We start from the raw sequence: 25,951 nt of genomic DNA, 5'->3' as shown, positions 1-25,951 counted from the left end.
TGAGGGCGTTCCCAGCTCCAACCTGTTCCACCTGAGGAACCACCTCTACTCTCATGACATCATCACGCACCAGTGGAAAGTGTGCTTGTGCGTCAATCAAAGACAGATTTCAAGGCTTGTTACTTTGAAAGGATTTATTCACATGATCCGACACGGGGAGCATCAAAGGACGCCATCGGGCTTATTTTCATGGTCATGATGTCACTTCCGGTCGGTGCCGCCTGTTTTGACTGTGGAGTAGTTGGTGGCTTCAGTGTCCAGCTCTAAGGAGCAAAACTAGAAGTTATACAGTGAATTTACCCCCTGTCCTGTCGTCTTGAGGCTGGAATGAGGAGTTGCTGGTCTGGTTTCACAGCCAGCACAGAAATAACAGCAGCTTCGGTCTCTACCTTTGATCCTGTCAGGCTGCACTTCCTGTTTGAAAATGACGTCAGTGTAGGGAACGTCCTCGTCCACGTCTGCATGAACACACGTTTCAGATATTCAGGAGGTGGATCAGTGACGTGGCGGCTCATTGTAACAGCTGTCAAGCTTCTTCTCACCGAGCAAATCAGAACAGCACTCAGAATAGTTTTGAGGCAAACATTTTTTTACCACATTCAAGTTTGTTTAGTTTCCGAGTTCGCCTTGTGCTCTGTTTTTGTCCATTTGTCACGGAGATGTAACCCAGTTCTGCTGCTGCAGTAGGCAGCATCGAGGTCGCTGTGTGGTAATGAAAACGGGACGTTAAGAAGGTCACACAAACAGACCTGTGTGGTTCCTCCTCGTGCAGAGCAGCAACAGAGCGACCAGCAGCAAAGCCAGAACCACCACAGGAAGTAGGAGGCGTATGAACCTGGGGTCTGGAGGATCACTGCGCTCTGCTTCACAAAGACAAACATCTGCTGAAGCCTCCTGCTCTCCTGACGCTTCACCACAATAATCAGAAGCTTTGGTCTCATTTGCAGCTCTTCCCTCTCCCAACCAAAGAGGGTTAGCTAACATACCGTGCGTTCCTGGGTATCGAGCGCTGTCCTCACCTCTGGCGAGCACGGTCAGCTGACTCTGCGCTGAGTGTCCAGCTCCAGAGGTGTTACACTTGTAGACTCCTCCCTCAGCTCTGGAGATGCTGCGGATGGTCATGTTCCCATCGTGGCTTCTCTTGACCAACGCTCCGTCTTTGAAGAAGTCCGCCTGGGTGCTGGCGGACGGCGTCTTCGCTCGGCACCTCAGAGTCACGTTGCTTCCCTCGGCCACAGGAAGAGCAGGACTCTCCAGGATCACCGGACCTCCTGGGCCACCAGAGACTGTTATGTGTCGGGAATGGTGACCGAAACAGGAAGCGTGCAGCTTTTAACCTACTGGTCACTGTGATGTTGATAGCGTGGCTGCGTTCTCCTGCGGCCGACTGACACCAGTAAACACCCGAGTCCGATTCATACAGAGCAGCGATGTAATAACTGGGTTCGTCCCCTCTGTTGTGGTTAGAACAAGCCTGGTTCGTGTGCTGGGAGGTGTTCCTCATAACTGTCCACCGAGATGAGTTACCCGGCCAGTCGCAGCTCAGAAATAGGTTATCATACTGGAAGAACTGGGATCTGTTGGGGCTGACCTGCAGAGTGGCTGTAAGACAGACAGACAGGCAGGCAGACAGACAGGCAGACAGACAGGCAGGCAGACAGACAGGCAGACAGACAGCAGGCAGACAGACAGGCAGGCAGACAGTTAGTTGCTGAGGGACGCCTCAGGTTGTCCTGTCTCGGTGTTTCTTCCTTGGGGGTCGCTGGTCTGGGGGGCCTTCTGGACGTCTACTCACCGACAACAGTGCAGAAGGTTGTGAGCTCCATGCTGCTCCGCTCCCACACGGACGGCTAGACGAGGCAGAGCTGCTAGACGAGGCAGGGTTAGGGTTAGCTGGTTTAATGTCTTCTTGTTTTCACACACTCACAAGATTCGCACTTTCTGCTTCCGATCCAGCCCCCAAGTTTCTTCATTGCGTCAGAGACAGAGACCACAGGTCACACTTCAGAGGCAGCAACGATAAGTCCTGATAACAACCGTTACTTCATACAAACTACAACTTCCACCGGTTTTATCTGATGAAATGTTTCCATTTTAATTGAATGTGGTCATTGGTCGTTTTATTGTAATTACGTTAAAATTGGGGTTTTTAAAAAGTGCCAGGACTGGCAAAATGTATTTAAATACAATATACGTAGCTCAAAATGTAAAGTCAACTAAATTACGGGTTTTACGGGTTTCTTTTTTTAGTCGTGGGTATTTTTAACTTCAGAACATTCCGGGGGGCGGGGCTTAGGTGGATAAAAGCGCCACATGCACCTGCCGTGATTCAGATTTTTAATATCCACCAACTCGTCTGTAACCGAGATTCCAGCCAGGAATTGATGGTCATTTCCCGCATCCCGCTCCTCTTTTCGCTTGTGGCCGCCTCACTCGTCGCCTTGAGCCGGACGGTCCCGACTAATGACGGTAGGAACGCAGGTTTATTCCTTCGCGCGGCTCCGCTTTCAACTTTCCCCGTCTGGGGAATTATGGGATATTGGGAGCGTTCTGCCTCTCTGGGATTACTGACGATTAACTTCGTGGTTTATTAACTGTTAGTGATGGGTAAATGATACCGAGGCTTCGGAGCCGGCGTCACTTTCCGAAGCGGAGCGAGTCGAAACGCCGGCGTCACGTGACCGACGACGTCATCGCTGTTTCGCTTCGCGCTTCATTGCTTCAAAATGTCTCGACGCTTCTCATTGGCTCATTCTTTCGGTGTGTTTCATTGGCTCATTCTTTCGGTGTGTTTCATTGGCTCATTCTTTCGGTGTGTTTCATTGGCTCATTCTTTTAATCGCATTCCGAGACAGATTTGAGTGGTTTGATGGAATACCAGCTGTATAAGATGCATTAATATGCTCATAAATTGTTGGGTTGTGAGGAGATAGAGATTCGGAGAGTTAGAGTTTTATTACATAACAGTTATAACAGTTTTAAAATCTCAAAGTTTTTAATAAACCCTTAGCCAACACTGAACCCTTAATCTAATTTGCATTTATTCTTTGGGTTAATCTTGAATGTGTTTTAGAGTAAGGGGGAGAGCATCTGCGTATTTTATGGTAATGACGATATAATCATTATTTGGTGTGAATGAACAAAACCCCTGGATGAGCACAGCATGAGCTTGTTTTGGTGTCATGGCGTCAGGTTGCTATGGCTACAGTTGTCCACCAGATCTCACCATCACTGAGGTCCCGAAGCTTTGAATCTTGTTCGACACAATTGTGAGGAAAGCCTCGGAGCTTCGCGAGGCTTCACCTGCCCCCCACCATTAACTGGAAACTTTATTCTGTGTGGCTTTAAAGCGACATTTCCCGCGTCTTCGATCTGACCACGTGCCACGCCCGCGAGCACGGAAGACCTCCGCCGGTGACGTCACCGCCAAAAGAACCCCGTTTGAGGTTCTAAAACTGGAATAAATTAATAAAACTTTCTAAAGCTTAAAGTACTGAATTAAATGTGGAATTCTTATATTTATATTTTATATTATATTAGGATTCTGTTATTCTCGTCTGTCGTAAACGTTTTATTGTTGTGACTAAATCAGTGGTAGAGCGACCTCTGGTGGAGGGACCCAACGGTTCCGGATTCAGACTCCAGATCCGCTTCGTGGGGATGCTTCTGTTCATTGACCTGTAAATTAAAGCATCAGTCTGAAATATCTCTAATATTTGGCCATCGGTCAACAAATGTTTGACCTCCTCCAGGTCAGCCCCACGTGGTCGGGTCTCCTCAGCCCATCGTAGCCGCGTCAGGGGACAGCGTGGTTCTGCCGTGTCACCTGGAGCCGTCTATAAACGTAGAGGAGACAGTGGTGGAGTGGACCAGGCAGGACCCGAGCCATGTCACGTTTGTCCACGTCTACCGGGACCACGTTGAGGTGATGGACATGAAGACGGCGTCCTACCGTGGGAGGACGGCGTTGTTCATCGAGGAGCTGAAACACGGGAACATCTCGCTGAGGATCACGGAGGTGACGGAGGCAGACGAGGGGAGCTACAGGTGCTTCATTCCCACCTTAAGGAGCCCAGTGAAGGACTCAACCGTGCGGCTGGTCATCAGTGAGTGTTTGCTGGGAACGTGGAGCCCAACGCCGGAGCTCCTCGGACCTCCTGGTCAAAATGTCGACTCTTCGTTTTAGAGCCAAACTTGAGGACTGCAACAGAGTTTCCCGGAATTCCTCCAACTGTAGATCGGGAAAAGGCGTCCACAGAAGCAGCTGAGACGGCGCCGGGCCGGTCCCGCCTGGCTGCACTCGTCCCGTTCGTGCTCGTCGTGGCGATCTCCGTCACTGCTGCCGGATATTTCCTGAAATTCCCTCTGCCAAGGACTTGTGAGTTGATGGAGGAGCTCCAGCAGAATTCCAGAAAGTTCTCTTTGATTCTCACTGGTCATCGTGTCTTAAAGGTGCAGTGCAGCCACACCACCTGGAAGTGACCGTCATGGGGCAGTGATGGGGAGAAGCGTACCTGACCCCACCTGCGGGGGATCGGACTTCCTGTCTGCCTGGCTGGGGAAGCCCCTCGGACTCTGATCATCAGCACCGCCCCCCCGCCCTGCTGTGTTCTCCCCCTCTGCTCTTCTGCCTGTACACAAACAGCTGCACTTCCAATCACCGGTCCTTCAAGCTTCTGGACGGCACCACCCTCATCGGGCTCATCTCCAGAGGGGATGAGTCTGCTCACGGGCTGGAGATGATAACCTGGTAGTGGACTTGACATACTTATTGTATAGTAAATATGAATATTTTTATATTTCCTTATCTTTATTATTATTTTACTGTATTGTTGTTTTGTCTGCACTGCAAATAAATCGGTTCCTGACTAATTGTTTTGCATCCGGTCCTGTCTCGCGGGCTAAATTTCGATTTTTCCACATGCATTTGAACGCACCGTGAAGCCCCGCCCCAGTGATCTGGCCGTGGTGCTGAAAACCTGATGGCCTCGTTTGTGTGTTGTCTCTTTACGTTTGTCAATATTGACACCTGTAAATATTTGTATGTTGTTTATACCTGCACGTGACTAAAATACTCGGACACCCCGCTGTCACGGGTGGCGGCAGGTGACGACGCAAGAACGTGACTGCGCTTCGCTATCCAAGATCGTTAACATCAAGAAGATGGAGGCCCGGAAACACTCGCCAAAGCGACAGGCGATAAAGGGAAACTTGCATATTCTGTCGCTTTTACGGGGGAATGTGTTAAACGATTTGTTCATGTTAGTAGAAACATAAAATCTGTCGAAGAAGAATTCAGTAGATACGTTGACACGGTCCTACGACGGAAGCGCCGGTCAGTTGACCGTTCTGGTAGTGAGTCGTCGTGTGAATAGACGATCTTTGTCTCTCCTCCGCTCCGGGTGCCTCTGCCCTCCTCTCGTCCCTCTTTCAGACTGAAAATAGACCCCGCTGGGTTTTTTCCGCCAATTGCCTTCTTCCCGTCTCATCCACGGTTGGGGCGGAAATAACGGAAGTCTCTCCGGCCGCTGCTTTGCCGCCATTTGTGAGCGTCCAGGTCGGGACGGGGTCTTTTCTCGGCGTGTTTTGTCTCCGCAGCCGCAGTGATGTCTGTCGCGGGGCTGAAGAAGCAGTTCCATAAAGCCACTCAGGTGAGCAGCAACCGTCATGTGTGCGCGTGCTCGCAGCTCACCTGCCTGCGCGGCCTTTCATCTGTCTTTGATCTAAATCATCACCAAACGCGTCACGGATGTATGGATGACATCGGTGGTTGGTGGCTCGTGCTTTCAAAGGGGCATACCCCCCCCACCACACACACGCACACACACAGACACACACGCACGCGGGCGGATGTTACGTAACAGATATGAATTGAACGTGTGTTCTAACAGCTGATTGGCTGTTGCTGCGCGCAACAGGGAATTCCCTCCATCCTTCAGCAGCATCCCTCCATCCTCCCTCTGCTTCCAGCCCTTCATCCTGTCTGCACTCTCTCTTCTCCTCCATAGTTTTGTAGATCTTTGAAGCTCATTCGCCCCTCCGCCATCCCTAAATATGGGGAAATATTTCTCCACGCTCGTCTTGACGCTCTTCTCCTCCCTTCATCCCTTCATCCCTCCTTCATGAAACAGTGAAACATCCTCCCCTGTCTCACATTTTGACTTTAGTACTCTGGTTTGTGGGGATAAATCTGTCAGAACAACAGCTGATGGATTGATGTGAGGGAGAGTCATGTGACCGATAATGGCTCCTCCTCCTCCTCCTCCTCTTCCTCACTGCGTGGAGCTCTACTAACGGTGTCCTCTCACCTTTCTGTTATTTGCAACATTTAGCTCATTAATTGTTTTTTAGTACTGACGACCAGTAGAATCACGATGTAGCTGTTGGTGCCCCCCCCCCGTGGTGCCAGGATGTTGCTGTTCACAGTTGCACGACTGGTTTCTACCTGGTTTCACGACTGGTTTCTACCTGGTTTTGGGGCTCTTTTGTTTGTACTGAGTTTAGTGGACGCGTGAGTCTGATGACATTTCTGTTAACCTGTGCTAGCTTGTGCTAACTGCTGCTAACAGCCCTGGGATCTGCCAGTGTTTGTGTTGTTCTCTGTTAGCAGCAGCACTTAGCGGCGCACAGGTCAGGAAGGTTCCGGCAGCAGATGGTGGTTTGGATTCCTGAGGGCAGAACTGGGTCAGAACTGCAGAAGGTCACAGTTACAGACGGAGAAGATCAGCTGGAACCAGTCTGCACCCTCAGACCAGCGACGCATCAGGAGACGCACTGGGAACTGTGGGAACTGATGTCTCTGTTGGGATGTATTCAACTGTTGATTCGTGGGCCAAACCAGCCAACACAGTGCAGCACTCCCCCTCTGTTGCCAGGGGCAACAGGATTTGATCATTCCTCACCATTTTCTGCAGCTCACAGAATTTTACACTCACAAATGTGAGCGAACTGGGAGAAACCAGCCAGATGTTTTCCTGCTGAGGTCATGTTTAAAAGGAGGATGCTACATCAACGGTGTGAGGGCAGCTAACGCTATCGTGGTCACTGTGCCCCAAACCAAGATGTCCGCCACCATCTCCACTGTCAGCGAGCGGAGACGGGAAGGAAATGGGACACCTCGATTCATCTGAATAAAAGATGAGAGAAGAGAAGCAGAGCAACGAGAATAAAGGAAGGAAAGACGACAGACGTCTGGGAAGCACCTGGGACAACATCGGGACAGCTTCGGAGTCCACCCATGTTAGCTACAATGCTAGCCAGCTGCGCTAATGCGGAACACGTTGGTCTGAGACTCTAAACCTGGACGGTTAAAGAACTCGTAACCATAAACCTCGGACTCGATTCATGAAGAGGAGTTTGTTGGTTGCTGCTGTAACCTGATTATTGATTATTGTTGCACAGCTGGACGAGGACACGTCCCTGGAATCACCTGAAGGAACCGTGGGCGGAGCTCACTTAGCTTTGGATCAGAGCGCTAAATGAACTGCTAATTTCACTGCTCAACACTTGATTTTATTAGCTTTGTTTCCTCGACTGGTGAGAGAGAGAGAGAGAGAGAGAGAGACAGAGACACAGAGAGAGAGAGACAGAGACACAGAGAGAGAGAGAGAGAGAGAGAGCATGAAAGAGAGGAGGGATGATGGCGGGAGGAAGAACTGAGAGAGAGGAAAGATGCTAAAATCAGCAGCGGAAATGAAGGAGGGGATCTGAGACATGGTCCTCTCCGGTTCAAGAGGCAGGGTTGTCATGGCAACCAGGCATGTGCGCACACACACACGGGCTCAATAATTGATCATCCTTCAGGCTGTTTCCATGTGATGGCGTTGCACAGGAACCCTTCCTCCATCTTTGTTTGCAGGTGTGTTTTTTCACCTGCGGGCAGCTTGACCTCTGACCTTTGACCTCTGTCTAGTGACGACCTGCGGAGCTGATGGACATTCTGACACATCCATCTTTTCTCATATCCTCCTTCAGCCTTTCTGCCTGGTTTTATTGCCACATCAATCCTGGGCAGCGGTTTGAAGCTCCGCCCACCGGGCGCTCCTCTGAGGCTAACAGGCGTTAGCATGAGCAGCTCGTAGCAGATGGAAACTTTCTGTTTAAATGAGTGAATCCGGTTATTCTACAAAGTCAACTCATACTGCAAGAAAAAAATACCGAACCCAAGAAAAATCGCTGAGTCGTCATGTAAACAGTCCTGAAAAAGTGTCGCGTCATCGTTTGGAAATGCTTCAGACCGTCAGCAGCGTGGGTGCACGGACCCAATGATGATTCCTGGTGACGTCCTGGCTAACATTAGCAGTCCTGCTAACAGTAAAATGCTGTTTATTCTTGGTGTGTTGGTTCGGTTTCAGACGGATCAAAAATAATCACATCTCATATGTTGCTGGAAAATGAGCCAGTTTCTGCCTGAAATTCAGAGTGAATGTTGCACGTTGATGACAGCTCGCGGCTCTTTAGCATTTAGCTCCAGGAGCATCAAACAGGAAGTAGTTTGTGAGTTCAGTTTCTTCTAAAACAGGGGTCTCAAACTCAATTTACCTGGGGGCCGCTGGAGGCTGAGGCTGGGCGAGGCTGGGGGAGGGTGGACGAGGCTGGGGGAGGCTGGGGGAGGCTGGGGGAGGCTGGGCGAGGCTGGGGGAGGCTGGGCCACATTAGGCCCATCACAACCACCTTTTTTTTTTTACACAAAATAAGATGAAAAAATAAACAAATTAAGAATTAATAAGAAAATATAGCAATCAGCAATAAATATAATAATAATAATAATAATACAGCAGATATAGAAAAGTGAAGACACCACATATAGTTGCTGCTGACCAGAGAAATATAATTACTATTATTCCCATTCAAATGTCTGTATTAACAGCTCTTTAACCTCTCATTTCTGAACAAGAATGGATCATTGAACATGAACGTTCTGAACGTGGCGTCTCTTGCCTACTTCTTGCTGCTAGCGACCTGACAGCGTTTCCTCTCACATGGCCGAGCCACATTTGGCTTGAGGGATGAAGCAGGTGAGACCCTCAATAGGGCTTGAAGATGCTCATCAGTCAGTCTGGACCTGTACTTGGACTTATTGAAGTTCAAGGTGGAGAAGAGCTTTTCGCACACGTACGAGCTCCCAAAAAGGGACATGGTCCGCTGGAGCATCCGGGACAGCTTGTCTGCTTTCCACTCACCTCCCTGAACTGGGCTTTAGGTTCAGAGTTGCACTGAAGGTCCACGAGCTCCATCTGAAGCACAGGAGGGGCATCTTGCACATCAAAGGAGAAGAGGTCTGCAAAAATTTGAAATCTGGCTCTGGGCGTCTTGAAGTCTGCGAATCTGTGTTCAAATTCCTCCTGCAGCTTCAAAATTACATCAACATGCTTCTGATCACGGAATGGTGCATTGCATGCTGGGAAATAGAGACCTGGGCGTTCCATAACAACGGTTTTGTGGTGAATGCTCTGACGTTACCATAGGCAGCACTGACAAGTTGCCCCTGGCCTTGGAACTTCTTGGTCAGTACATTAAGTTCATGTTCACAGCTAAGTCCATGAGCCATTTGGGATCACTCGGCACAGGAACAGCCACCCCATCCTCCTCCATGGAGGCCTTCACTTCTTCTCTTGACTCTTCAGCACGTCCCCCTGCTGAGCCAACGCACCTCAGAGAAGTAGAGCACACCTCCCTATTCTGATTCCATCTCCTCTAAAAAAGCACGGAACCTTCTGTGCTTTAAACCCCCTTTGATGTGGTTGATGATTGACGACAGACATCACATTATCGAACTTCAGGCATCTGCTGCTGGACAATGGCAGAGCAATGGCCTCCTCCACACCCTCCTCTTCCAGTTTTATCTGAACAAGTGCCACCAGTCCCTTTCTCTCCCCGTCATTGATGGCGCTCCATCGGTGGTTATTCCAACAAACCTCTGGTGAAATATCTCCTGAGCCGTGGTCTGGCCTTGGAATTACTGTGAGCAACTCCATAACTACAAAGTTGTCTTCAACTCCTCAGACATATATTGCGAGCTGGGCAGTGTCGGTGATGTCTGTGGTCTCATCAAGAGCGACTGACTATACACTGGTGTTGGCAGAAAGGCTGATGTTGCTAAACTTTCTTTCTTTCTGGACAGACCATACCTGCAGCCTCTAATATGCACTTTGTGACTAATTCACCCTCTGAACGGCTTTCCTGCTTTAGCAATCACCTCACTAACCGCGTAGCTAGCTTCGACTGCCGGATGGCGCTCTCTTCTCCCTGGTATTTTGCCTTCTCCTCAGCACTGCAACTTTCTCTCTGCAAATAAGACTCGTCGGGGTGCAACTGTGCTCAACAAAGAAATCTTGTATTTCCCCCTTTTCCTGAAGTTGTCTGTGTTCGTCACCAACCTTCTCTTCACTGCAGGCTTTGACATGTTTGGGGCTGTGTCATGTATAATCCCACTCGCTGTCGCCTTGATGTTTCCGAATTTCCGCCTAATGTTGCGAGTTCACAACAAACTGCTCCAATTCAAAAAGCAGCAGAAAAAGTGAGTGTTTAAGCAGTATCACACTCAAGGTTGAGTGTGATACTGAACATCAGCGCTCGTGTGATTCATAGACTGATGCTATCGTAGCACGAGGCTGCAGATAATCAGCCCGTGCTGATATTCAGTATAACAGCACGACCTCCAGAGTGATACTGCTTTCATACAACAGTTCCATAAGCGCATTTTATTAGTTACCAGTAACAAGCAACAAGATTATGATTTGTTTGTTTATCTAACCATTAATTTGGCTGCGCAGAGACAAATAGTTCCGCAACTGGAAGGGAGACGAGGCTGTTGCCAGGCAGCACGTAAACATTTCAAGCTAGTGCCCGTTTCCACCGAGCTCCAGTGCAAGGAGCCACTGTCCTGATTAGTACCGGAGCAACAGGACCGAGATGTTGTCGATACCGTATTACGTTTGTTTACCTGCTATGTGATCGACACAGGTCGGACCGGGTTTTAACGTTCAGGTCCGTTTGTAACTGTAGCAGGCAGCAGAGGCAGGAGCAGCTCCTGGTCGGGGGAGCGTGGCTCTGACTGAGCTCCTGTCTCTGCTAACTGAAGCGCCTGAACAGCAGTAAAAGTCTCAGTGCTGATGCTCAATATGAGCACTCAGGGGACGTCTCTTGTCCAATCAGATTGCTTGGTCGGAACGAACTGTTGTGTAATTCACAATCGCTGGTTGATTGTTGAGGAATGTTTCTCTGCTCGTATCGAGCCCGGTCGATGTCCCGCCCTCGAGAGCCATATACTCCACCATGATTGGTGGGTTCCTTCAGCTCTGCACACAACACTGTGAAGCACCATTCATATCAAACTCAACCAACATTAAGCTTTATTATTACGCCGGCGGCCGCAAACTATCGGCCAGTGGGCTGCAGTTGGCCCGCGGCCGCGAGCCTGAGACCACTGCTCTAAAAGAACAGTCAGAAACTCTGAGGTAACGCTGAGTCGCTGCACCTCTGCAACCAGCCCAGCCACCCCATCTCCATGGCAACTGCATCTTGATATTGATGTCTCACACACACGCACACACACACACGCGTGTTCTCCAGGAGAGGAGTCCAGTGGGGGCGACGGCTGTGAGTCATGGCGGGAACACCCCCTACTGGCTCCGCCCCCCTGCAGCCAAAGCTGATTAAAAGGCAGGAGGCGTCACTCTGCAGACAGAACGCTCCGTTTTATTGATTTCCTCGACATTGTCTAAAAAGAATCAGGTTTTAGGACTTTGCAAATAAAAATACAGAAAAAACAAGTTTAAATTATAAATTTTTTTTGATGACATTTAATCCCAAATCTGGCTGTGATGTTAATCCTGGTTTAGAATGATTGATTTCTAGTTATTCTTTCATACCAAATCAAATGTATTAATTTAACACGCAACAAGACGACTAATATAGATATTTCAGTCTAAGCATGGAAGCGTTTGTGTGTCTTGTTTTACAGAAAGTCAGTGAGAAGGTCGGAGGAGCAGAAGGAACCAAACTGGACGATGATTTCCGAGAAATGGAAAAAGTAAAACTAAAATATGTATATTAAGCAAATGATTTTAAATGATATTTGTTTTTCACATCACTATAAAACAGCAGTTACACCTTTACTTCCTGTTCCCGCTGCGATTGAGTCCAACACTGCCACCTAGCGGCCAGGACTTCAAGGACACAAGTCAAAAACACTTACGTCTTTAATTCCTTCATGTTCAGCATTAAACAGGCAACATTTGACCACCTTTTAGTTTAGAATCTTGAGTTGACTGATTATTCTGTAAGAAGCTTTTTCCCGTGCTAAGCTAGCTGTAGCTTCCTGTGGAGCCTCGTTGTGGAAGCAAACCTGTCCCGTTTGTTGCTCTGCAGAAGGTGGACGTGACCAGCAGAGCGGTGCTGGACATCATGACCAAAACCACAGAATATCTTCAACCAAACCCAGGTAAGAACTCGGGCACGCAGCTCGTCAGCGCACGTGGCTACCACTGTTTGCTAACGCGCGTTCCCGTCCCGCAGCGTCCAGAGCCAAGCTGAGTATGATCAACACCATGTCAAAGATCCGTGGGCAGGAGAAGGGACCCGGGTACCCGCAGGCCGAGACCGTCCTGGGCGACACCATGTTGAAGTTTGGGAGGGAGCTCGGGGAGGACTCCAGCTTTGGTGAGCGTTGTTGACCTTTAACCTGCGGCCGTGTTAGCGAGCTGTGTCAGTGATGAGCTGAGGGGGCTGAACGCGCTCGCACTTTGACCCCTCGTCCACGGTCACCTTCAGGTTCGGCTCTGATCGAAGCCAGCGAGGCGATGAAGGAGCTCGGGGAGGTGAAGGACGCCCTGGACATGGAGGTGAAACAGAACTTCATCGACCCTCTGCAGAACCTCCACGACAAAGACCTGAAAGAGATCCAGGTGAGCAACATCAGCTCCCCTCGTGCAGATGTGGAGGAGGCGGAGTCACCCAGGTGGCCTGTGTCCCGCAGCACCATCTGAAGAAGATGGAGGGCCGCCGCCTGGACTTCGACTACAAGAAGAAACGCCAGGGGAAGGTCCAGGATGAGGAGATCAAACAGGCGCTGGAGAAGTTCGACGAGAGCAAAGAGATCGCGGAGCAGAGCATGTTCAACCTGCTGGAGAGTGACGTGAGTTCACCTGATTGATCACCTGATTTTAAAGATTCCTGACACGTGTGTGTGTGTGTGTGTGTGTGTGTGTGTGTGTGTGTGTGTGCGTGTGTGTGTGTGTGTATGTTGCAGATTGAACAGGTGAGCCAGTTGGCGGCGCTGGTTCAGGCCCAGTTAGAGTACCACAGACGTTCCGCTGAAATCCTCCAGCAGCTCTCCAGTAAGATGGAGGACAGGTAGGCTCCGCCCACCTGCCACTGCGGAACACCGTGATGAGCGCGGTTTGATTCCGCGTGTGGTTTTCCTGCGTTCAGGATAAAGGAAGCGTCTTGTAAACCCCGGAAGGAGTTTACGCCCAAACCCCGCATGACGCTGGAGCTGCTGCCCCCCAGCGAGAGCCACAACGGCGGGATTCACAGCGCCAAGTCGCCCGGGAGATCGCCAGGTGACTCTTCCCACCCGGGACTTCAACCGGCTGTGCTCCGCCTCACAACTGTTGCTTTGTCTTTCAGCGCCGATGGACCAGCCCTGCTGCCGAGCGCTCTATGACTTTGAACCCGAGAACGACGGCGAGCTGGGCTTCAAAGAGGGTGACATCATCACCCTCACCAACCAGATCGACGACAACTGGTACGAAGGGATGATCAACGGCCAGTCGGGCTTCTTTCCCATCAACTACGTGGATATCCTGGTGCCCCTCCCTCATTAGGAGCCCCAGGGTCCCGGCGACCCAGTTCCCTTTGATCTCCCGACCAGTCTGACCTGTATTTAAGCCACGCCCCTTCTACTTCTTCTGTGCTTCTGTGCGATTCTGCTTTAACGACATGAACTGAAACAGCAGGGACGGTAACGAACGAGGGAGGAGACGAGGACCTTTGGTGCCAGATGAGAGGGTGAGTGACGGCCCGGTGCTGACCCAGAGGAGCTCCGCCCACCAGGGGGCGCTTTAAATACCAGCGGGGCTTCGGAGAGTTCCCGATCAGGCGCGGCGTAGCTGTTCGTGCATGTTTGTGTCTGTCTGTGCGTTCTGACCTGTTCTATTCCAAACCAGCCGCAAACATTTGTGTTCACCTCCTCCTTTCCTTCTCTCATTCCTGTCTTTTCCACCTTTCCTTCTTCCTGCTCCTCTTCCCGCTCCTCTTCCCGCTCCTCGTCCCGCTCCTCTTCCCGCTCCTCTTCCCGCTCCTCTTCCCGCTCCTCTTCCTGCTCCTCTTCCTGCTCCTCTTCCCGCTCCACTTCCTGCTCCTATTCCCGCTCCTCTTCCTGCTCCTCTTCCCGCTCCTCTTCCCGCTCCTCTTCCGCTCCTCTTCCCGCTCCTCTTCCCGCTCCTCTTCCCGCTCCTCTTCCCGCTCCTCTTCCCGCTCCTCCTCGGCTAGCACTGCCTACTAGCATGGCTCCGCGCTCATGTTTGCGACGTCGGTACGATCCGGCCATTTGCATGAACTGATCAGATTCCAGAACCAACCTGCACTAAGATCGGACTCGACATCTTCGCGAGCTTGAACCAGCAGAGCTCAGTCTTTGTTCATACGTGTTTCCTGCGTGTGCGACATTTTTCCCAGTGCCATTAAATCCACGGAATAACACAAAAACCACTTTTTTTCTGCACTCCTGTGATTCTGGTTTGTTTTAGAACCTTATGATGTCACACGTGTAACCATGGTAACAGTAATCATACAGAAACTATGAGTTTAGTTTTAACTGTGGTCCTGTGTGCAACGCTGTTACGACTGCAGTGCATTGTGGGATGTGGGCAACGCCATGTTCAGTATCATTTGATGGAAATGTGCTTTTTTTAAAGTTCCAGTGTTAAAGTTTAACGATCTTTGATTATTAGAATAAAATACATAAATCACATTTTTAAAAAAGTTTAAGATGGGCGTTGGTGTGTAATCATAACGTAGTGCTAATTTGAGCCATGCTAGCTCCAGATGAACAACATAGAGCGCATGTACACGTGGAAGAGCAGTGTTGAGTGTGAAAATCGATGTTAATTGTTAAATGTTCTTTTATTAGCGGCGGATTGGGTCTGCAAGAACGAACGAAACAGTCGAACAAATCCTCGATCCCAGTGTGGTAGCTTCCATCAGAGCCGAGCGAAAAAAAAATTAATATCAAAAGAATAGTCGCGTCAAATATCAGAAGCTACTAAGAAACAGATCAGAACTAAACAGTTGTTTTATTAAAAACTTGCATGGTCATACAGCAACCGCAAGTTGTGCTAGCACAGCTAATGCTAATGTGCCAGATGTGACCAACCAGTTTACCTTTCACTCGAAATAACTGTCGTGATTTATTATTTGTGTTTGTGGCTTTTCACAGTAAAATTATACAGAAAACATTTTTATATTTCGAAGGCTTCATCGCTGTAAAGTTGTCAGGATGCTAATCACCTGTTTGTGTTGAGACCAGGAAGAGGCTAGCTAAGGCAGCAACAGAAAACCTTTAAACAGGTTGTTGTCAGAGGTTCGAGCTGACTTCTTGTGTTTTGTCATTTAGGATTGTGAATGTTTTGAGTTTTCGTCCACCTGTGTAAGTCTGTGAGCTGCATGCTAGCAAACTGCGTCACACCTGCAGACCGACAGGAAATAAGCGGGCAGGTTTTCCTCCAGCTGGCATGATTAAACATTAATGATCCATTTTTATGGTTCAGGCATGTATTTATTTATTTAGTTTGACACGGACGAGCTAAGTGTTTGGCGCTTGTCCTCAGATTTCGAAGTGCTTTAAGACTGTTTTCTGTTTTCTGGAATGTGCAGCGTTAGCGGTGCATTGATCACCTGAAGAGGAGTTGGACCTCCACCACGCTGACTCTGTTTATTTTGATTTCCAAAGCTGGTCGTGGTCAGAGAAGATCCCTTATTTTGACCTGGACAAACGTTAGCTACATCTGTTGGGCTCCATCCACACAGGTCAGGTGACTTCGCATCTTCCACAGTTTCTTCTGGTTGGTCTGATTTTAGGTCCTGGTCACCTGACCCGACCCGGATGTCCGTCTGCTGACGGTGGAACCTGGCGCCTCCTGTTGGCCCACATGTGCCCATCACATGATGCGTTTTGTGCATACTTTTTCATGGATGATTATTTACGTATTGCTTTGGCACTTTGGATTATTGTTCTTATTTATTTACAGTTTTGGCACCTGTAGCGTATTTGAGGGTTGTCGGTTCCGTGGTGTGTGTTGGGGAGGGTGGGAGCGGTTGTACCAGGGAAAAACCTAGTTGTGATACTAATTCTTACTGTTGCTCTCCTCGTATTGGATGATGATATAATCTAAGACCACTGTACGTATAACTGCCTGTCGTGAAGATGAACTACAATGTAATAACAATAAAGAATTCTGAATAATGAAGGAAGAAACCGTGATTCAGTCTGTTTACACTGTAGAACATTTCATCCCTTTGTTGGATTCCTGCATGGAACATGATAATTCCGAGCCATATTTCCCGCCATAATTCCCGGGATAATTCCACCTTCACGCGCTGTTAGTGGGTGTAATGACGGGCGATGGCCGCTGGGGGCGCTGCGGATGCGACATCAGCCAACCGGGCTTTTGGAAACCAACCAACGATGGATTCACGAGCCCCTCGGATATTCAACGCTTTCATCAGATCGTTTCTTTTCTGGTGCAACTGCGATATTTGTTCGATCATCTGTTAAGATTAATAAACAGAAAACGCGTTGCCTTCTGTGTTAAACTAATTCATCAAAATTTGATGCTTCATTTTGAATGGTTTATTAACAAAATAAATAATAAAATCGATCTATTTTACAAGCTGTTTAGTTTTGATCACGTATTTGTAAAATCCTACGTTTATGAATGTATCTTCTCGAAGAAATGATTTGACCCACTTTTTCCATGTGCGACACGAATACGTCCTACTTGTGTTTTCTGTTCTTTCGTCAAGTGTGTGTTCAAAAATCGGCCATTACCGGATGATGTCGACTTTTTCTTCACAATAAATGCTTGGGGAACCGCCCAGCGCGCCTCAGATGTCGTGTCCTGAGTATTATTTTGGAAGTTGCACCCGGAAGTTCCCCGTTTTTACCCTCGCTAGCTTCACCGCGGTACTGGCACGTTGATAGTCAGAAGAGGATCGAGGTGAAAATAAGTTTTTCGTGTTGAAACGACGACAAATCTCAGGGAAAACGGGGAAATGGACATGAACAAACGGGTCAATTTAGAACTGCGACACCGGCCGCCTTCGGAGGTGAGTAAAGCGGGTTGGTGTCTTGATCGGGCGCTGGAACTTGTCCTGCCGCAGGAGCAGGAGATGGCGAGCACATGGCAGAGTGTTTGTGGCCCCTGGACGGTCTCCATGGATTCTTACGGTCCCGTGTTCCATGGCCGGTATCCGGCCTCTGGAGCTGCCTTCCTACCGGAGGTCGGAGCGCGGACGCGCAGCGGTTTAGCGCTTGTTTTTACCTAATATTCATAATCTCGATATTGGGGCCAACAGCCTTTAATAGTTAATGTGGGCTGGATGTGGCCACGCGTCTTCTGGGCTCACTTGAGTTGGGACCCTACAGGGAAGCAGGTTATAACCATTACAGTGCAGGAAACACTGGTTCTTTCAGCCAACTCAACTCCGAGTTGTTCTGGCTTTAATGCTCGTGTTGGGCAGCAAAGGTGTTCTGTTACGGTGCTGCTCACCTCAGCTATACATAAAGCATCTTATTTATACACTTCACGCACGACTCGGTGTTATTATTGACGCCTCTCCAGAGATTAGCCGGAGCCCATGTGTCCGACCTGCTAAAGGCGCGCAGCTAGCAGCCGCTAACGCTAGCTCGATAAAATGGTGCCGTCCTATTCGGTGCTGGTCGCTTTTAACAAACCCGGTAGTGACTGTTCCGAGACCAGCATGTGGCCCGTGTCATTTGGACCCGGACCCCTTCAGCGGGTCGCGTTTACGGGTGGAGAAGTGGAGGAATTGTTAGCGGAGCAGCTAACAGCAGCGTCACGTGTCAGGAGTTTATAAACAGACTCGGCCGGGATCCTTTCCAACATGGTGTGTGCGCGCGCGCGCAGTCACGCACACACACGCAGAGTAAATCTAAACATACGTCTTGTGGAATATTCGCCACAGGACTTTAATTTGAAAGAGCCGCTGCGTCCAGGAAGTGAACCGCCGTCGGTTTCAGCTTCCACATCAAAGGCTCAGTTTCCGATTCCACATCAAAGGCTCAGCTTGCAACCGTTTGTGTGTGACTCCGCCTCCCGCAGGTGAAGGAGCTGGTCCTGGACAACTGTCGCTCCGATGACGGCAAGATTGAGGGCATCACAGCAGAGTTCTCCAACCTGGAGCTGCTCAGCCTCATCAACGTGGGCCTGAGCAGCGTCGCCGAAATCCCCAAACTGGACAAACTAAAAAAGGTTCACATGGTTCCGTCTGGTCTGAACACAGAATGTTTGCTTTGGTGCTAACTGAAACGTGTGGCTGCAGTTGGAGCTGAGCGACAACAGGATATCGGGCGGTCTGGAGGTTCTGGCGGAGCGCCTGGTCAACCTGACACACCTGAACCTCAGCGGGAACAAGTTCAAAGACATCAGCACGCTGGAGCCTCTGGTGCGTTTGAATGTTCGGCGGACGCTCGCGTCTGGAGGAGTTAATGCTTTTTGTTGCCTTGGCAGAAAAAGCTTCCTCAGCTGAAGAGCCTGGACCTGTTTAACTGCGAGGTGACGAACCTGGGCGACTACAGGGAGTCCATCTTTAAGCTCCTCCCACAGCTCACCTACCTGGACGGTTATGACATCGACGACTGCGAGGCGTCCGACTCCGACGGCGAGGGAGACATCGTGGACGACGAGGACGACGAAGGTGAGCGCGAAGCGCCGAGTGGCGGCAGAAACGGGAGTTTGAGGCTTGTAAACATCCGGTGCTTCTTAGAGGGCGAATCTGAAGACTTTGAAGATGAGGAAGAGGAGGATGATGAGGAAGTGGTGGCGGAAGAGGAGGAGGACGAGAGCGGGGAGGACGAGGTGAGTCTCCGGGATGGAGCGTTCCCATCCGGATATTTGATGTTCTGGAGGAGGCCAGTAAACGTGCAGCGCTTCTTATTGTTGATGTTTGTGCAGGACGGAGAAGTGAACGGAGACTTGGACAGCGAGGACGAGGAGGACGAGGAAGAGGAGGACGAGGATGAAGGTCAGGGAAACTGGTCAGCCTTTACTTCCTGTAGTCGGATCACGTCGTGTAACTTGGTGTTTGCGCTTCAGACGAGGATTCGACGGCTGCCAAAGGAGAGAAGAGGAAGAGGGACGTTGAGGACGAAGGGGACGATGACGAGGAGGAGGAGGACTGAGCGCTCTGGCCCCTCCCCTCTTCACCAGCGCTTGACCTCTGACCCCCGTGCTCCACCGCGCCCCCTCCTCTGCGGCCATCAGCAGCTTCTTCTCCGTCTGAATGTTCTCACCTTGAATTGTGTCGTTCTGATCCGAACCGGAACCAGAAACAAACGTCCGCTTGTGACCCAGAAACTGCGCTAAGAAACATCAGCAGTTTCTGCTGTTTTAGACAATCAGGAGACAAAATGTCCGTTTTTGAAACTGAGATTTCCCACGCTGTTGCCATCCAGTAAACATTCCTTTCACCTGTGCGGAGGAAACTCCGCGGGTCGCTCCGTTTCCCATCATTCCTCAGCGACGCTGACGTCACGGACAGACCCCCCAGAGGCCGAGCGCGCTCAGGGCTATCCTGTCTCTTTTGCCGTTGGAGCTTTTTAAAGAAATATTTTTTCAGAGATGTTTGTGTTTGTGTGGTTGCCTGGGTAACGCCATCTTTGTCTTCCTGCTCAGATTTCACAGTCACACTGAGTTTTTTTTTTCTTCTGTAAGTCAAAAATAAAAACACAAGGACTTTGTAAATAAAACTGTACCATTTTGATTCTTGTCGTCTTTACTCAGCTTTTCCGGTTCCCTCTATGCTAACGGCTAACCTCCTTGCTAGCACAGGCAACCTAGTGCAATGAGGGGTGAGTGCTGCCACCTGGTGGTGGTGACAGAGAAGCACCTTTTCCAATGAATTTTAGATTTTATTTAAAGAAAAAAAACCATGAAGTTAATTAGATGGTTTTCTTGATTAGTCACATGGATTTGGAAAAATAACAAATTTGTGAGATGTGCTTTCTTAACAGGTTCCATGCCGACCTTCATGCTGGACGCTGATTGGGTGAGGCAGGTGCTTCTTGATCTGCATTTCCAGCTTAGAAATCTTCATCTGCACAACAAATCAATCTATCAGTGAACCTGGTGCAGTTGTAGCTTCTGCGGGTGAACACTCACATCCTTCTGGTCGAGTTCCTCTCTGAGTTCTCGGATTTGGTTTTGCTGTCTGTAAAATTCGAACAGGAGCTGAAACGAAGACGAGCAGAGATATTGTGTTGGCGGGTTCCCCTGCTTCAGGCCAGGCAGAGAGGTTCTCACCTCCGCTTCCGTGGTTGGCGGGGGTCTCTCTGCTGGTTCCTGGCAGTGTGGGTACGTCCACAGTGGGATCTGGGTGTCGTCCGGCTGCCAGTCCACCAGGTCGCCCGGCTCTTGGGGGTACTTGGCGTCCTGGTAGGCCAGTTGTTCATGGAGGAAGGCCTAGAAAGAGAGCTCAGATGGAGGAGTCACCAACGAAAGGTGGGACCGATAACGGAGGACCTCGTCCAACCTTTCCTGGAAGGTCCACCTCTTTGAGGGTCGCTGCAACAGCGGGTGGATCCATCTGGATCTTCATAAAGTTCACTTCTTCGTCAGCAGAGGATTCTGGGTAAGGGTTGGCTGTCCCAGGCTTCAGAGACATCAGCACAGGGCCTGAAGGACATGTCCAAAAAGACCATTGATTATCACTCATATATAAGTGAAGGGTGGGGGGTGTGTGTGACCTCTGTTGACGCCCAGCAGCCACTCTTCAGCTGTCATGGCTGCCTGGTTTCCAGCCGTCATTGGGTACAGGTCCTCTTGGAAGATTCCAGACTTGAGGGCAAGAGGTCAAAGTTCACCAAACAACTCAAAACCTTGGCTGTGACGGTAGCGAAAGTGTAAACGTGCTCGACCTCTTTCCTTGGTACGATCATGGACAGCGGCTCCACCAGATCTTTGACGGCGATGAGACGGTAAAACCTGAAGACCTCACATCTGCTCACGTCCAGGCCGCGCTTTGGCATCACCCCTGGAAGGAGAGCGAGCGGCAGGGTCAGCCACCACAGGCGGGCGTCCACCTTCAGCTCGCACCTGTCTTTAATAGCTCTGGACGCTGGTCCGATTCTCCCTGGTGCCACTAGAGACGTCACACCTATGGGAACTCAGCGTGGTCCAGCTGGGCCCTGGTTGCTCACCGAGTCCTTTGTGTGGCAGCAGCGATCTGCAGTCCGTCAGGAAGCTGATGAAAGGTTTGGCAGCGCTCAGCTCGTAGCACCGGACGCTCCCGTCGCCCTACAGCAAACACACCGCTCACACACCTGCAAACGGCTGGACTGGACTTCTGGGAGAACGTCTGACCTTTCCGGCCAGGTACAGAATGTGTGTGTCTGGGTCGTAGAATGGAAACAGAACCCCGGCAGAACCATCTAAATCTTCCTCATGCACCGGTTTAGATAAGTCCTCCTGCACACACACAGGAAGAGAGTAGGTCCATTTGTAAAGAGAAGGTTCTGATCGGGGCTCATCAGCTCCAGGGTGTTTGGACACCGGTGCTCAGATTAAAGTCCATACGGGGTCCCAGAGGACGATCTGTCGGTGGTTCCAGGGTGAACTTCCAGTGGACAGAAGCATCTGAAAATTGTTAACGTACAGAACCTTGTTGGCCCGGTGGGACTTGGAGCGTGACACCTGCAACAACATTCCCAACATTAGCCTGAGCAGAACCCGCGGACAGGACAGGGGCTCGGAGGCACACCTGTAGGATCTTCCCGGTCCGTGGGTCCAGGACCCGAACCCTTCTGTCCTTGGAGGTGACCACCAGCCTACTGCCATCAGCGTTGAAGCTGACGGACAGCAGCAGCGCCTCAGATGGATAGCGGTGGTAGATGGGCCTCAGAACCACCCTGATTGGACATCTGAGCACGGCACCCACTTGTGACACATCCCAGAGGAGCACCTGAGGTGAAGCGGGACAAGGGAAAGGTTTGGAATAATAATCCTGGGGGGGGGGGGGTATCTCATCTGTGCTGAGACCAACATAACACTGGACCTTGTAGTCGTAGGCGGAGCTAAGGAGCAGGTTCTCAGCCGTTGGATGCCACTCAATGAGGCTGACCCTCCTGGAGTGACCAGCCAGAGTCTTCCTGGCCTTGGTGAGGTTCTGCTGGACCCCATTAGCGGGGATGTCCCATATCCTCACCTGAAGGCACAAACATAAGCGTGAGGGCTCCGGCGTGCGTGGAGCCGGGCCAGCAGGGCGGCGCTCACGGTGCAGTCCTCCGAACACGAGGCGATGCAGTGATCGTCAAACGGGTTCCACTTGATGTCCAGGACTCGGCCCTGGTGTCCACACACCCTGGGGTGCTGAGGGTCTACCCTGCCCGTCTGGGGGGTCAAAGAAGGCAGAACAGAAAAGGTGAACGCAGGCGGCCGGGTGGTCGTTGCTACAGCGCTAAAGGGAAGAAACGCGCTCTACGCACATGATGGATGGGCAGCACCAAGAAGGACCCGCCCCCTGCACACTCTGTCACCACGGCAACGAAGCAGGGATTGACGGAGCAGTAGTGGTTGTCGTGGACGCTGCGTGTGATCGGCACACCGTTGTAGCTGCGCTCTCTGCTGGACGGCTTTCCCAAAACTTGACGGAACTTTGAACAGCGGAATGATGAACAACGTGACATCTGTACGAACATTTGAGATTTGTAAAACTTGCTTGTGTGTGTGTGTGTGTGTGTGTGTGTGTGTGTCACACCTGTGTAATCTCAATCATCTTATTGTGGAACTTCATTATCAGCTCATCAATAATGTAGTCAGGAGTCATTATTGGCTTTCATGGTCTTATCAATAATAAATCAATTTGTCCAATATGGTTTCAGACGCACATGAACAAACACGCCGCCGTTATTAAAGATTCATGCACACTTCCTGTTACAAATTCCCTCTGATCTTTGACCTTTATTGTGAAGGACAGATCACATTACTGCAGACAAAAGTGATGACAACATCAAAGGTTCCATTCAGCAACATCAAAGATTCCATTCAGCAACATCAAAGATTCCATTCAGCAACATCAAAGGTTAACGAACTGATGATCGTCTAAGATTCACAGCAAGAAAACGAATAAATATGCTCCAAATGAAACTTGTCAGATTAGTCTTCACTCATGGATGAAGAGTTCAAAAACAGATCTATCCATCCATCCATCCATCCGTCCATCCGTCCATCCGTCTATCCGTCTGTCTATCTGTCTATCTGTCCATCCATCCATCCATCCATCCATCCATCCATCCATCCATCCATCCATCCATCCATCCATCTATCTATCTATCTATCTATCTATCTATCTATCTATCTATCTATCTATCTATCTATCTATCTATCTATCTATCTATCTATCTATCTATCTATCTATCTCTTTAAGAACTCACCTCGGATTCACCGCCTCTTCGCTCGCAGCTGATGGCTTCTGTGAGTGTGTGCGTGCGCGCGTGTGCGCGTGCTCACTGTCACCGTGACTCCCAGCTGAGCTGCTGTGCACACTCGCCAGTTTATTATTGATCCTCCTCTCAGTGCTGGTGTCCTGCTGATGTTGTCAGGTCTCCTCGGGTTTCCTCTATAAGCAGGTCTCCTAATAATCCTGAAGGTGGCGCTACAGCGCTCATTTATTGTGGTTAAAACCAGGTTGACGTCATTATTCCCGTTACATCAACTCCATTTACAGTTGTTTAGATGTGAAGGAGTTTAATAGTTGGGAAGAAATTCATCCTGATTAAATGTTGATTGAATGTTGTGGTCACGTGGTGTGTGCGCGCGCGATGCCTGACGTGACAGGTTGAGCCGGAAGTGCTACACCCTCCAGAGTGTTGTCAACATGAAGTTAAGGAATTCTTTATTGTTTGATGTTAAACTTGTTCTGATCATTTTCACTGACACGTGACGTTGAGTTTTAACGCCAAAAGGAGCCTCGTGCACCAGATATACGAGACAAATATACGTGGACTTTTACCTAAACACCACTAAATATGTGATGCTTCATATTTGTGAAGATTTTGAGAAGCACTCAGAAGGTCGGATGTTTGGGCTTCCTGTGATTATAACAACAGGTGAATAATGTACCCGATAATGCCAGAATTCTTTAATGATGCAATTCAAACATTCAATGTAAAGTTTTTCAGTAAATTGGTAACATTGTCCCAGATTTATGGAATTAATTTAAAAAAATAAAATGATCAAACAATAAGATCAAAGACTTAAAACAACATAACACAAAGGCACAGGTGTGTAATCGCTAATTTTGTGGGTCCCACGGGACATGTGGGAACTGGGATGAATGGAACCCAGCTTGACTGTGTCTCCACATCTGTTCAACAGCTGTGGTTGGGAAACTGGTTTTAGTTGGTGAACGGTTTGTGGTTGATGAACCAGTAGTGGTTGAAAAATGAGTTTTGGTTAAGGAGCTGGTGGTGGTCGGCAAACCAGCTGTGGCTGAAGAGCCAGTTGTGGTTGGGGATCTGGTTGTGGTAGAAGGTCGACCTGGGCACCGGCATGATTTGTCCTTGTTAATTTGGTTGTGAATCCCGGCTACGCTTGTGCTGCGGGGACACCGAAGGAAACATATTAAAGGAGCCTTCAGAGCTCAGTTTCTTGCTGAGTCCATCTCAGTTTGTGTCTCCAGGTGCACACGCGCGTCTTCACTCGCCAGCCAGGTGGTGGCGCTGTAGCAGCAGAATGCTGTGTAGAGGAAGGACGGTATATGTATGAGCTGGAGCCGGGACGTGCTCCTGCCACAACACAACCGTTGCTGCTGCAGTATTTTTTCATGACACAGGCGACACAAATCTCCATCTTTCTCCAGCTGCCTCTGTTGGAACGACTCGCTCGTGGACCTGCGTGTGTCAGCGTGAAGGTTGACTTTATGTCAGCTTCATCATATGCATGACAGCTGGGGAATAAACGGCCTCTGTTGTAATTTGTGTCTCCTTCATAATCCTCGTTTGATGAACCGTCCCTCAAAACTCATCTGGTCTTCCAGCAGCAAACAGAAGAGTTCCCTCAGCCTCCTGAGGAGTGAGAACGTACCTGTGGTTCTACCACCCACCGACCTTCTGGAGACGTACAGCGTCACAAACCGCCTTTTGTTTGCGGTTGAGGATTGTCCCGTTCCCCAAGATTCCCGGGATCTGGGGAGGACTTTTGAGGAAGAGTTCTTCACAGTCTGAGAGCGAATCCACCACTTCAGCTTGAGTGGGAACGAAGCAGGACGGTAGCGGCCACGGCCGGGTGACGCCATCTTGTTGGATGACACCGTAGCCATTGGTTATTGATTCGTTTTGTCTTGGTGATAACGAATATTGACCAGTGTGGTTAGCTTCAACCTATTCAGGTGCATTTATTGGCATTGAAGTCATTTGAGTGGTTAAATATTGCGCGTGCTAAAAACAGCAGTTCTGCAAAAGTTCCCCAAAATTACACCAGAGCCAAAGTTCCCCGTGTGGTTTCATTTTCCAATAGTTTGCTATTAATTATTATTAATTATTATTATTGCGATGAATTCCATCACATCCATTTTTATAGCTTGCTGACAAGGTTAAGATCATTTTCATTTTAAAAATTAGAAAGTTATTCAAATCATTTTAGTACAAAAAATGAACAAATAAAAAATTCTATGTAAAAATTATAATACAAACATTTACAGCTGATGTTAA

At 49.5% G+C, this 25,951-nt stretch overlaps 5 protein-coding genes across 10 annotated transcripts; 3 read left to right on the top strand and 2 right to left on the bottom strand.

Moving 5' to 3' along the window:
* Window positions 1-116: 116 nt before the first annotated feature.
* LOC130522566 (low affinity immunoglobulin gamma Fc region receptor II-a-like) lies at window positions 117-2,329 on the bottom strand. Of its 3 annotated transcripts, none has more exons than XM_057027081.1 (6): window positions 1,796-2,329; window positions 1,342-1,602; window positions 987-1,271; window positions 750-860; window positions 390-458; window positions 117-263 (listed from the first exon to the last, which is right to left on the bottom strand). In XM_057027081.1, the coding sequence occupies exons 1-6, from the start codon at window positions 1,824-1,826 to the stop codon at window positions 202-204; spliced, it is 819 nt and encodes a 272-aa protein (XP_056883061.1). In that variant the 5' UTR covers window positions 1,827-2,329; the 3' UTR covers window positions 117-201. The 3 variants fall into 3 exon arrangements, with proteins under 3 accessions (XP_056883061.1, XP_056883062.1, XP_056883063.1); XM_057027082.1 differs by having other exon boundaries at window positions 750-863; window positions 1,020-1,271; window positions 1,796-2,325; XM_057027083.1 differs by having other exon boundaries at window positions 1,020-1,271; window positions 1,796-2,308.
* LOC130522567 (myelin-oligodendrocyte glycoprotein-like) lies at window positions 2,291-4,873 on the top strand. Of its 2 annotated transcripts, XM_057027085.1 has the most exons (4): window positions 2,295-2,469; window positions 3,753-4,106; window positions 4,187-4,378; window positions 4,453-4,873. In XM_057027085.1, exons 1-4 carry the CDS (start codon window positions 2,385-2,387, stop codon window positions 4,497-4,499), a joined length of 678 nt encoding a protein of 225 aa, XP_056883065.1. In that variant the 5' UTR covers window positions 2,295-2,384; the 3' UTR covers window positions 4,500-4,873. The 2 variants fall into 2 exon arrangements, with proteins under 2 accessions (XP_056883064.1, XP_056883065.1); XM_057027084.1 differs by having other exon boundaries at window positions 2,291-2,469; window positions 4,187-4,873.
* Window positions 4,874-5,000: 127 nt separating this feature from the next.
* LOC130522564 (endophilin-A1-like) lies at window positions 5,001-16,480 on the top strand. The gene is made up of 9 exons (XM_057027076.1): window positions 5,001-5,651; window positions 11,966-12,034; window positions 12,373-12,445; window positions 12,520-12,663; window positions 12,775-12,908; window positions 12,980-13,138; window positions 13,253-13,356; window positions 13,435-13,565; window positions 13,633-16,480. Exons 1-9 carry the CDS (start codon window positions 5,607-5,609, stop codon window positions 13,827-13,829), a joined length of 1,056 nt encoding a protein of 351 aa, XP_056883056.1. The 5' UTR covers window positions 5,001-5,606; the 3' UTR covers window positions 13,830-16,480.
* Window positions 16,481-17,155: 675 nt separating this feature from the next.
* On the top strand, window positions 17,156-20,007 carry LOC130522565 (acidic leucine-rich nuclear phosphoprotein 32 family member B-like). Of its 3 annotated transcripts, XM_057027080.1 has the most exons (7): window positions 17,156-17,331; window positions 18,348-18,497; window positions 18,568-18,690; window positions 18,756-18,942; window positions 19,012-19,103; window positions 19,200-19,269; window positions 19,341-20,007. In XM_057027080.1, exons 1-7 carry the CDS (start codon window positions 17,278-17,280, stop codon window positions 19,424-19,426), a joined length of 762 nt encoding a protein of 253 aa, XP_056883060.1. In that variant the 5' UTR covers window positions 17,156-17,277; the 3' UTR covers window positions 19,427-20,007. The 3 variants fall into 3 exon arrangements, with proteins under 3 accessions (XP_056883060.1, XP_056883057.1, XP_056883059.1); XM_057027077.1 differs by having other exon boundaries at window positions 19,012-19,269; XM_057027079.1 differs by having other exon boundaries at window positions 18,756-19,103.
* Window positions 20,008-20,134: 127 nt separating this feature from the next.
* On the bottom strand, window positions 20,135-23,865 carry LOC130522563 (coronin-2B-like). The gene is made up of 14 exons (XM_057027075.1): window positions 23,675-23,865; window positions 22,727-22,927; window positions 22,515-22,631; window positions 22,297-22,446; window positions 22,003-22,203; window positions 21,819-21,935; window positions 21,606-21,710; window positions 21,443-21,539; window positions 21,161-21,276; window positions 20,990-21,080; window positions 20,776-20,918; window positions 20,547-20,705; window positions 20,406-20,474; window positions 20,135-20,340 (listed from the first exon to the last, which is right to left on the bottom strand). Exons 2-14 carry the CDS (start codon window positions 22,925-22,927, stop codon window positions 20,251-20,253), a joined length of 1,656 nt encoding a protein of 551 aa, XP_056883055.1. The 5' UTR covers window positions 23,675-23,865; the 3' UTR covers window positions 20,135-20,250.
* Between the last annotated feature and the right edge of the window lie 2,086 nt (window positions 23,866-25,951).

This window comes from Takifugu flavidus, chromosome 3 (genome assembly GCF_003711565.1).
Source record: "Takifugu flavidus isolate HTHZ2018 chromosome 3, ASM371156v2, whole genome shotgun sequence".
In the NCBI taxonomy this organism is placed as follows: domain Eukaryota; kingdom Metazoa; phylum Chordata; class Actinopteri; order Tetraodontiformes; family Tetraodontidae; genus Takifugu; species Takifugu flavidus.
The sequence above is the reverse complement of the archived record's forward strand: the minus strand, read 5'-3'. Positions and strand labels throughout refer to the sequence as shown.